Genomic DNA, 11569 nt, shown 5'->3' with positions numbered 1-11569 from the left:
GGCGGGAACCCAATTGCCGTTTTTATTGGCAAAATCTGGGTCCGGGAGCGAGCCTTGCTCTGATTGGCCAAGCTACCAAATTTCCGCGCAGAGATTGGCTTGTAGACAGACAAAGGCGGGTCCAGAGGAGGAAGTTTTGTGGTCGGCGCTCAGCAGCGTAGCAGGCACCGCTTGCGGGATCTGAGACCGTTCCGGTGAGTATTGGGTAGAAGCGGCCGTGGGCGCCTGGCGGCGGAGCGCTTGGCTCCCGGGCTTTCCTGCACCTCGTGTAGCAGGAACTATTTTTTTTCTGCGCGAGGCCGTTTGGAAAATCGTGTCGCCTGCCTTAACTGGCTCTTACATCCGGGCCTTTTCTCCTGGGCCGGCCTTTGAGCGCGTGGGCCAGTGGGAATCGCCACCTAGGCGGAGCCTAGGCCGCTCCGCCTACTAAGTCGAGTAGAGCATCCTGGGACTCGTAGTAAACCTCACGAGATTTCCCTCACCACGCGGGGAGGAGAACCTGTGTTCTGCGTTTGCTTTGTTTTCCGAACCGTGCTTCCCTCTTCCCTCTTCTTTACCTTACTTGACTTTCTCTTGGAAGGAAGATCCTTAAGCAGCCCGCGTTGGGACAAAAGGATTTTCAGAAACCCAGAACTGAGTGGGACTTTTTCGTTCTTTCAGACCTACCTCAGCAACTTACTCCATGGCAGTTCCCGAGACCCGCCCCAACCACACTATTTATATCAACAATCTCAATGAGAAGATCAAGAAGGATGGTGAGTTTTAGGGATAGTCCGGACACCAGGCTATCCCACACGAGCCTGCCCCCTCTTCTGTCCCCAGTATCCATGTCTGTTCCTCAGCCTTCTCCCGCCAAACTCTTTAAGAGTTCACCCTTCGGCCTTTGCACAGGCAGTGCGTTTGGTATTTCCTCATTTTCTCTTACACTTTTCCCGTTAACCTGGTCTTTCAAGGTCTTTCACGGTTTTAGCTTTAAGACCCCCCCTCCTCCAGGATGCCTCCCCCTTCCCTTTTCCACCCACGTGCCTGCCTCTGACTTCCTAAAACCCTTAACCTCCCCAGTCAAGTCCTGATGTGGCTGTCAGGGGGCTGTCTCTTTCCTGGCCTTTGAGCTACAGGAGGGTAAGAACTGCAGTTGTTGGCCACTGTCATGCCCTCAAGTGATTAGCCCACAGTGAAAACGTTTCATTTCAAAATAAAGTGAAATGAACCATGATGGTGGGTAACACTGGGTACCGGGTGCTGATGTATAAATAATGGTTACATTTAACTTTCACAGCAACCCTGCAGGAAGGACCTATTGTTCCCATTTCTCAGATAAGGAAACTGAGACTGGGGAGGGATATGATTTGCCCAAGGCATACAGCACGGAAACGTGGTTGAGACCATTATATGGAATTCTGGTTAAGAACTCGATTCTAGATGTGACATACTTTTCTTTTTTCTTGAGCAAGTTATCACTTTTTATTGAACTTTTTTTTTTTTTATATATAGGAAAGCTGGGCAAAATCTTTGTGCAGGTGTTATAGGGAATATATGAACTAAACTTCCATGCTTTTTTTTTTATGGTACTTAGCAGTTAGTAAGGGTTGGATATAAGTGTTAGCTCTTATTATCTCCTCAAGAAAACTGTAAGGAGAACTGAAGAAGCTTGCTGGCATTAAGTTGAAGTTACCGATAAAGTTGCTATTGAAGATAATAAACAAGCCATGTAAATTCCTCATATACTATTAGAGCATTGTGCCCAGCCAGTTCTCTGTGGAGCTGTGGACATGGTGACTGAGACAGTCCTAGTCCTGACTTCATGGAACCACAGTCTAGTAGAGATGACAGACCTGCTCCCAGACAGTGATAGCCCAGAGTAGCCATGGCCATAATTGGGGGAAGTTGAGGCATAATAGTCAAGGCTGGGATTGGGCACTTGGAAAGAGGTATTCAGGTTCATAGAATAGGAGACATTTTGGGAACGCCTACCAGGTAGAGGAAGAAGCATTTGTGTTACAATGAGGCAGAAGAGTGACTAACCTGGACCAGCATGTGCAAATGTCCAGGGGCAAAAGAGAGCCCAGGGCATCCTGGGAACCGCATGTACTGTTTTGGGTGCCTGAGACCTAGAGGCTGGTGATTCATGAAGAACATTCAGGCAAGCAGTGCACGCTGGCTCCTGAGGCTTTGAGGGCTGGGTGGGGTGTTTTACTTCATCCTGAGGGCTTTGGGGAGCCAGGCAAGGGATGCGGTTAATTGTGGAAGATCTTTCCAGCTGTGGAGGGTGAACTTGCATGGGCAAGAAAGGAGACTGGGGAGAGGCCCAGCACCTAGGGGAATGACTAAGGCCCACACTGGGTTCATGGGGATGGCAGGTGGAGACAAATCTCGGAAATGTCATCAGGATTTTTGGCTATTTGCTTTCCTCTTTACCCAATCCCCCTTTTCTTTCCTAATGTCTCTTTGGCCGGGTATCTTAAGCTCAGGTACCTTCTTTGCATAAGGCTGGTACCCTTTCCTGGCTGTCCATTTGCTAGGGAGGTTTGGTGGTCCTGGGTTCAGATGGACTTGGGTCCCGAGCCAGTGACAGATCCTCTGAGAGCCTCTATCCACATTAGTAAAATTGGGTCAGTTATAATTGCTACCTCATGGAGTAGAGGTAAAAATTCGGTGAAGTTATTCCCAGAAATCATTTACTGCTATGTTTCTTCAGGCAAATGTATTTGGAGATTTGTGTGCTGGCAACTATACTGTTCATTAGGGTTTGTTTTTTTTTTTTTTTTGGCTCACACCAAGGGGCTTACAGAATTTTAGTTCCCTGACCAGGGATCAAACCTGGACCCTTGTCAATAAGCACAGAGTCCTAACCACTTGACCACCAGGGAGTTCCCTGTGGGGATATTGTGATAAACAAATAGGATAGACTTGTACCTCTTCAGAAAGAGGACCAAACAAAAAGGAAACAAACATAAAGTCAGGAGGTGGGAAATGCCTTGAAAGAAAAGCAAGTAGGTTCTCACAGTGGGGGTAATGACATGAGGGGGCTCTTATTTCACCAGGGTGGTCATGGAAGGCCTCAGGTGGGAACATCTCTGCTGAGTCCTGGGTGACTGGAAGGAGGCAGCCATGTACACATCACCAGAAGGTTGCTCCTAGTAGAGGGAGCAGTCAGTGCAAAGGTCCTGAGGCAAGGTTGCTGTGACGGGCCTGAGAAGGGGCTGGGAGGCCAGTGTGGCTGGAGCTATAGGAGTGAAGATGGGGCATGGGGAGAGATGAGGTGGGAGAAGTCAGCCGGGGCCAGATCAGAGGGGCTCATGTCAAGGTGCTGGAGACAATGAGGAAAAGTGCTTGCATTTATCGAGCATTTACTGTGTGTCCTCTATATGTGTGACTCGTGTTCCCCTGCAGCAACCTTGTGGGCTAGGTATCTTGATTGCTGACCTACTACAGAGTCAATGCACACGACCACCTGAGTGGTTCTAGGCTGCTGATGGTATTGCTTAGTACTCTGTCAGGGGGCTGATGGTGTCCCCTCTGGGCTGCATTTCCTCTGAAAAGTGGAGCTCCAGCCCCAGGACATGATACCCTGGCCTACAGTCACCGCTGGGTCTTTCCTCTCTCCACTGCAGAGCTGAAGAAATCCCTGTATGCTATCTTCTCCCAGTTTGGCCAGATCCTGGATATCCTGGTGTCACGAAGCCTGAAGATGAGAGGCCAGGCCTTTGTCATTTTCAAGGAGGTCAGCAGCGCCACCAACGCCCTGCGTTCCATGCAGGGCTTCCCCTTCTACGACAAGCCCATGGTGAGCACCGGGGGTGGAGGGTATGGGCGTGTGCCTGCGCCAAGTGCTGTTGCAGGCTGGATGGGTCTGGGCTGCTGTCGCCTGTAGATCAGAGCCTTAAGGATGGGAGTTTCTCCTGTTGGTCCTCGGCATCCACTGTTCACTGTACTGGGGCTGTGGGGACACACAGCAATCAAGGGAAGTCCCAGCTCTGCCCTTGTAGACCCACAGTGCCACTGGAGAGACACGCCTGTCTCCGGGTGGTGATGACCCGAGGGCTCAGGGCTGGGACGAGCGAGTGCACAGAACTCGGGGAGCTTACTCTCATCCGGTCTGGGAGTTCGCAGGGGAGCCTTTCTGGATGAGTAAGAGTTGGAGAAGAGTAGCTGAGACAGACAAATGAACTAAGAATGGGAGATAAGCAAGAACCTGTGTAACTGAGGGAGTGAGTCAAATTCATTCCGCAGAAGTGGAGGGTGGGGGATGGTGGGGTGGGCATGGCCTGGAGAGTTGTCAGAAGTCAGGCTACGGAGCTGATCCTGAAGGTGGATTTGATTCCAAGGTTGCTGGCCAACCATGCAAGGGTTAGGGAGATGCCTGTGGCTGTTGGGGATCCTCCCCAACAGTTCAGTTGTGGGAGATGGGGTTCAGTTGTGATGGTGAGGCTGGGTCAGGATCCCAGGTCTGGGATAAGGGGAGAGTTCATCTAGGATCGGGGGTTAACGGTGATGGCTAACACTGGGTACCAGGTGCTCATGTATAAATCATGGTTACATGGGGCCATGGGATGGGAGGAAGTGGGTTACAGATGTTCAGTAGGCCTTGAACAGACAGGGGTTCTGTTATTCAGAGTCCCTGCCCTGATCCAGAATTCCTGCCATATCAGTCAGTTCTCTCTCCCTCTGTCAGTTCTTCTGAGTTTCACCTGTTTGGAATATGCCTCCCTGAACCAGCAGGGTGGTGACAGCAAGTGTCAGTGCCTGCAGGCTCCAGGCATGTCGTTTCACGTGGAACACATTGGCCCCAGGGGCACAGGCGGCCTGGTGCCCTCACCTCCTTCCGGATGGGGCTGCTCTCTGACTCCTGCCTGTTGTTTCCTGTTGTGGGTGTGTGAGACCACAGTTGCCACGTCTTCCATTGCTTTTCTGGAGTATCTGGAAATTCCCTTTTGAGGACTAAAAATAATAAATCATTTTGTGTGGACCTTCCTCCCCTGCTTTTCTCTGACATCAGTGCTTGAACCGTAGAAAGCACTGAGCCACTGTGAGTTCTGTCAGGGAATCCTGTCAACTCTACCTGGAAAACCTCTGCTGAAAACATAAAATAAAAAAAAAAAAACAACCAAACTTCTACTCCAAAAAAACCCTCCACTGATTCTTCCCACTCCTCCCCTGGTACCCACCTAGTCCCAGCTTCGACCCTTCTCCCTGTTTTGACCCCCTGCTCCTCCCAGGCCTCTCTATCCCGTGGCCACAGTGCTCCTTGGGAGTCACAAGTGAGAGCTCGTCATTCCCCTGCTTATAACACTCTGTGACTCCCGGCTTGCTCAGGAAAAGACAAAGTCCCCTAGGCCCCCTGTTGCCTCTGTGATGTCGCCTGCCTCCTCATCCACGTAGGCCTCCCTGCTGTTCCTTGAGCATACCCCATACTCTAGCTCTTCAGTGGCTCTTCCTTTGCTAGAACGCTTTTTTCCCTCGATGCCTGCGTGCCTCCCTCCCTCCCTGTCTCTACACCAGCATTATCTCTCTGAGGTCTTTCTGGCTGCACTCTGAAAATTTCAGTTCTTCTCAACTCTTCACCTCCCCTTCTCCTGTTGGTTCACTTTTTAATCTCTGTCATATCTTCCCCAGAGAACTAATTCCACAAGAGCAGGGGCTTTTGTGTGATTGGCTCATTGCTGAATCCTCGGGGCAAATTTGGGTGCTCTGTAAACAGCTGAATGAGATTGAGTTTGGAGAAGGTGTGATGGAAACCTCCCTGCATAGTGCTCCTATCCTGGCCTTGTTTCCTTCTACCTTGAGCTGATGCTTGGAGCTGTCCCATCTTCCTATCAAAAAATCCCAACAACCACTTCCTGAGAGCTTGCTACATGCCAGGCACTGTTTAGAGTCGTCCTTTGAAGTGGGAAATACCTCAGTACCCATTTCACAGGTGGGGACATTGAGGCCAAGGGATTTCGATGATGTTTCCCACCAAGCTCCAAGCAAGGTCTGATTTTGGCTCCTAAGTCCAGCCTCTTTCACCCTCTGCTCTCTGTTGGGCAGCGCATCCAATACGCCAAGACCGACTCGGATATCATTGCCAAAATGAAGGGCACCTTCGTGGAGCGGGACCGCAAGCGGGAGAAGAGGAAGCCCAAGAGCCAGGAGACCCCAGCTGCCAAAAAGGCCGTGCAGGGAGGGGCGGCTGCCCCTGTGGTGGGCGCTGTGCAAGGGCCTGTCCCGGTAAGCCAGGGCCCACAGATGCAGCCCTCTCACCACCAGGTCTTCCTTGGCCTTGTGGGCTGGCGCGGGGTGGGGTAGGGAGAGGTACCCCCTTGGGGATTCAGACATATCCCCACTTCCATTTTTCTTGTGAGATTGTGTGCCTATCTATAGGGGGGTGAGCATATGAATGATGGTATCTCCACTTGGAAATGTCTAATGTCTATGCCTCCCTGCCAATTTCTCAGGATCTTTTTCTGTGTGTCTCAGTCTTTGTTTTTTCTCTCCTTGACCTTGATTTTGCTGTGTCTTCTAAAGTCAGTGTCTATGAAGCAAATCCAGAGGAAACCACTAACCAGCTATTAGGATTAAAAGAATTTCATTTAACAAGGTCACCAGATCAATATGGAAAAGTCAGTTTTATTTCTGTACATTAGCAACAAACAAGGATACTTCAGATTGAAAAACACCTCTAAGAAGTGTGCAAGGCCGCCCACTGAAACGATAGAATACGGCTGAGAGAAATTGGAAGACTCAGTGCTATTAAGATGTCATTTTTCTCCAAACTGGTTTAAGAGTCAACTCTGTCCCAATCAGAATCCCGAGAGGTATTTGTGGGCACAGACAGGCTGTCTGTAATGTCTGTGATGGCAAAGCAGGGGCCTGTTGTTGAGGAATGGTATGGTTTCCTGAGGATGGGAAGATGGACCAGTGGGGCAGAGTGGAGTCCAGAAACCTGCATGTGTGTAGGTGGTTGCTCTGTATGTGACTGAGGTACCACTGCTCTCCAGGGGTGAAAGGGCTTTTTCCCCTAATAAATCATACTGGACCAATTGGATATTTGCAAGAGGGGAAAGTTAAGCCCTGCCTTGGCTACATATAAGTTAATTTGAGATAAACAGTAGACTTGAGGGTGTCAGCTCCAGTAATCAAAGTTCTTGAAGAAAACAGGAAAATGTCTTTATGACCTTGGTGAGACTATAAGAGTAGAAACATCCTGTTTTCTAAACAAGATACAGAAGGCATAAAGTACTAAAAAGATGAACGAATTGGACCCACTCTGGTCTCCGAACCTCCGAACGTTCTGATGGGTCGTCTTGTGTCAGTGTCCGTGTCTTGGGTTAAACTGCCCCATCCTTACCCTCTCTGCTCTTGCTGTGCCCAGCTTTCCATCCAGCTTTGACTGTTCACATGAGGTTCAGCTCCTGTCTCCCCTGGGAGCACATGCTCTTTGCCTTCAGCCTCTCCCTTCCCCTTGCTGTCACCCCTTACCATGTCCTTCTGCATCAGCCCTGACCATCCCCATCTACCTCTGCCTTCCACTGTCTGTCCTCTGGGCCTGTTTCTTTTCTCCATACACTCTGTTTATTTATTTGGCCATGTCGGGTCTTAGTTGCGGCATGCGGGATCCTTCTGTTTTGACGCACCAACTTTCCAGTTGTGGTATGCAGCCTTAGCTGCTCCGCAGCACGTGGGATCTTAGTTCCTAGACGAGGGATCAAACCCAGGTCCCCTGCATTGCAAGGCAGATTCTTAAACACTAGACCAGGGAAGTCCCCATAAAGTTTTAAAGCAGTACAGCATGCTGCTTATAGTGTTTATTTCCACCCCTTTTAGTTGATAATGTTTTTATTTTTCTTCTAGTCTTTTTTTTTTTTTTCCCCAGTAGGCCCCCAAATTTGTTCATATGTCCACAAGCAAAGTTAGGCCATTCTGACCGATTTTTCTTTTCTTTTTTGGGGGGGCCATACTGAGTGACGTGTGGGATCTTAGTTCCCTGACCAGGGATTGAACCTGTTCCCCCTGCAGTGGAAGCACCAAGTTCTAACCACTGGATGGCTAGGGAATTCCCCTAACCAATTTTTATATGTTAAAAAAAGGTTTCTATTTATTTTTAACTCTTTCTAATTTGATGTCCCCTGTGACCTTGGGCCTGATCTGCTCCATCCATCCCTCTTTGGATGCCTTTCTTGCCTTTTCCAAGTCTGGATCTTTTCTCTGTGTCTCACACCCGGGGTTTCCTGTAACAGCCTTTTCTCCTGTTTCCTCCCAACACTGAAATCACACCTCCTCCCACCTGCTGGTGCCCTCTCAGCCCTGCCCTCCTCTCCCCGCAGGGCATGCCGCCGATGACTCAGGCGCCCCGCATCATGCACCACATGCCAGGCCAGCCCCCTTACATGCCGCCGCCGGGCATGATCCCGCCTCCAGGACTAGCGCCCGGCCAGCTCCCGCCGGGGGCCATGCCGCCACAGCAGCTTATGCCGGGGCAGATGCCACCTGCTCAGCCTGTAAGTGTCTGGTCCTCCCAGGGTCTAGTATAGTCAGGAGACAGGAATGGCAGGCAGGGCGCTGTTTTAGGTTGGGTGGTCTGGGCAGGCCTCCCTGAGGAGGTGCTGTTGGAGGATGAAGATTTAGCAGTGGCGTCAGGCCCTGGGACAGAGGAATTGGTGTGTTTGCAGGAGCAGGTCAAGGGGAGGCTGGAACGGGGGTGGGCTGCACCTCGCTTCACTCTGTGAACTGCTGAGCACCCGCTTATGGGTGCAACTGTGCTCCCTTGTGGCTTACAGTCTAGGGCACCGTCGGGTAGATGGGCAACAACACGGGGTCTGTTAGGTGAAATACTAGAAAGAATTCAAGCAGGGCGGGGCTGGAGGGCAGGAGGGCCATAGATCCCCGACCAGACTTAACGGTCTCCCGTCGCTCTCCTGCAGCTTTCAGAAAATCCACCAAATCACATCTTGTTCCTCACCAACCTGCCAGAGGAGACCAACGAGCTCATGCTTTCCATGCTTTTCAACCAGTAAGTGGGGCCTGTGGCTGGGCTGGGCCCGGAGGGTGGTGGCCACGAGGTGGCACCACAGGGACAAGCCTCATAATTCTGCTGGTGGAGCCTGAGCCTGTGCAGGCGGGGACAGCGCATGGAGGACAGAAGGAGGAGGCTGAGGCCAGCCCTGCAGCGGCTGGGCGTGGACGACAGCAGTGGCCAGGATGGGCAGGCTGTCTTCTGCCTTTAGGGAGATGACTCTGGATCTCATCTTTCCAGTCTCTAACTTAGACAAAGGCAAGGTGCAAGTCCAGCAACAGGGAGATGTCACTGAATGCTGGCTAGACTGGAAGAAGTCAGCCTGTTCAGACTGCAGGTGTGGGAGTGGGGGGTGCTCGACCCTTCAGGGATGTGGGTGGGTGCGGGCCATTGCGTGGAGTAACTGTCTACTGTTTAGTCAAGTGCTCACCTAGACTTCTCTGGTGGCTCAACGGTAAAGAATCCACTGCTAATCCAGGAGACGCAGGTTCAATCCCTTGGAAAAGTAAATGACAACCCACTCCAGCATTCTTGCCTAGGAAATCCCATGGACAGTGGAGCCTAGGGTCACAGAGTCAGACATGACTTAGTGACTAAAGAACAACACTTGATGACTGCTGTTTATGTGAAATTCTTTTTTTTTTTTTTCACGTGAAATTCTAACGTGCCCAAGAGACTGGGTGGGGCATTCCTCATGGTGTGGTTGGGAGCTGGAGGCAGCCTGGGAGAAAGGTGAGGTCAAGTGCAGGTGCTCGCAGCTAGAGGGGACAGGAAGAGCATGCTGCATGGTTCTTTATACCAGGGTCGAGAGCAAATTTTGAGAAACTGAATGAAACAAAAATCATACCATTCAATTTTATACCATGTTCACAAAACAATGTATAGTTTCTAAGAATACTGATGGAATAAAGGATACCCGGTAATCCTGAGGATGGTTGCCTAATGGGGAAGGAAGTAAGGAATGAGAAGAGGGAAATGAAAGAAACAGCAGATCATAAAAGTAGAGGGTAGTGGTTTCTGGGGCTTCCCAGGTGGCTCGTTGGTAAAGAACTTGTCTGCCAGTGCAGAAGATGCAGGTTTGATCCCTGGGTTGGGAAGATCCCTTGGAGAAGGGCATGGCAACCCACTTCAGTATTCTTGCCTGGAGAATCTCCATGGACAGAGGAGCCTGGTAGGCTACAGTCCGCGGGGTTGCAGAGAGTCGGACTCAACTGAGCACATCAACTTAGCATTGTCCCCATTTTGGGCTGGATGATCCTTTGTTATTGGGGCCGTCTTCTGCATCATGGGGTGTTTAGCAGCATTCCTGGCCCCTACTCACTGGATTCTTGAATGTTCGAGGGCAGTGCTGAGGCTGGATCCCTGAGGTCTCTGCCTTTCTCTCAGGTTCCCTGGGTTCAAGGAGGTCCGGCTGGTTCCTGGGCGGCACGACATTGCCTTCGTGGAGTTTGACAATGAGGTGCAGGCAGGGGCCGCTCGAGACGCCCTGCAGGGCTTCAAGATCACCCAGAACAACGCCATGAAGATCTCTTTTGCCAAGAAGTAGCACCCTTTCCCCATGCCTGTCCTGGCCCCCTGTTCTGGGGCCACCCCCTCCCCCCTTGGTTCAGCCCCCTGAAGGTAAGTCCCCCTTGGGGGCCTTCTTGGAGCCGAGTGTGAGTGAGTGGTCTCCACACAGCATTGTACCCAGAGTCTGTCCCCAGACATTGCACCTGGTGCTGTTAGGCTGGAATTAAAGTGTTTTTTGCGGTTTGTTTTTTCACAACCATTTGTTTTTATTTTCTTGTCCTCCGTGTTTCCCTTCCCTGCATACCACAATATTCTTAGTGTTTGAGAAGCTCAGCACATTGGGGATTGCAACTTTGGGAAAATACAGAATAGTGTAGCAACACTGTCCAAACTTAAGTTGCTTTTACTATTTTTGGCAGATTGAATTCAGGGCAAGAAGTTAAAACCCAGGCTGCCAAGTACAGTTGGGCAGGTTCTGTACTGCACAAGGATGCTGCTTTTAATGGCACACCATTCACTATAGACTCATATGTTGATTGCAATAATTTTCTGACATGATAGAGTGTTAAGAAAGAGGTTTTTCTTTACCTTTTTCTAGACAAAAATGCTTTCTCTCATAGCAAGAGTCTCACAGAAACCACTATAGCTACTTCTGAAAGAAAGGGAAGGAAGACGAGTATTCACGAAATCATTGAAAGGATGGTAGGAATGGCAGTTTGGGTTGGAGATGCTGAGTTCAACTTTGCAGCCCCCGATTGAGCTGCAGTCTCTGGAATTCAGGAAGGGGTCCCTGCTGCTGCTGCGGGGAGGGTCCATGCTGACTTGGTCACACATGGGAGACACCAGCCAGGAGCTTCGGGCAGGTGGCTGATTCAGTCTCCCTCCAGTGCTGCAGCTGCAGTGGAAGCTAGATGTGGTTTCTGGCTGAACAGCTGAAGCTGGGTAAGAAGGGGAGATTGAATGGGGGACCTTTGAAGCTTAGCAGCCTGTCACAGATCTGACTTGACAATTTTTAAGTTGACTAAATGTGTGTGTGTGTATAAATATATATATATGTATATATAT

At 50.4% G+C, this 11569-nt stretch overlaps 1 protein-coding gene across 1 annotated transcript; it reads left to right on the top strand.

Moving 5' to 3' along the window:
* The first annotated feature begins 63 nt into the window (after positions 1-63).
* On the top strand, positions 64-10760 carry SNRPA (small nuclear ribonucleoprotein polypeptide A). The gene is made up of 7 exons (XM_043435805.1): positions 64-194; positions 661-755; positions 3615-3787; positions 6031-6210; positions 8307-8480; positions 8904-8992; positions 10382-10760. The coding sequence occupies exons 2-7, from the start codon at positions 683-685 to the stop codon at positions 10539-10541; spliced, it is 849 nt and encodes a 282-aa protein (XP_043291740.1). The 5' UTR covers positions 64-194; positions 661-682; the 3' UTR covers positions 10542-10760.
* The last annotated feature ends 809 nt before the right edge of the window (positions 10761-11569 follow it).

Source organism: Cervus canadensis, chromosome 18, assembly GCF_019320065.1.
Source record: "Cervus canadensis isolate Bull #8, Minnesota chromosome 18, ASM1932006v1, whole genome shotgun sequence".
Lineage (NCBI taxonomy): Eukaryota > Metazoa > Chordata > Mammalia > Artiodactyla > Cervidae > Cervus > Cervus canadensis.
This window is presented reverse-complemented; position numbering and strand designations above follow the sequence as displayed.

Coding starts and splice junctions, on each gene's coding strand:
- SNRPA (XM_043435805.1), top strand. CDS start 683: ATGGCAGTTCCCGAGACCCGCCCCAACCACACTATTTATATCAACAAT. Junction 8,481..8,903: donor AGATGCCACCTGCTCAGCCT/GTAAGTGTCTGG, acceptor GCTCTCCTGCAG/CTTTCAGAAAATCCACCAAA. Junction 8,993..10,381: donor CTTTCCATGCTTTTCAACCA/GTAAGTGGGGCC, acceptor CCTTTCTCTCAG/GTTCCCTGGGTTCAAGGAGG.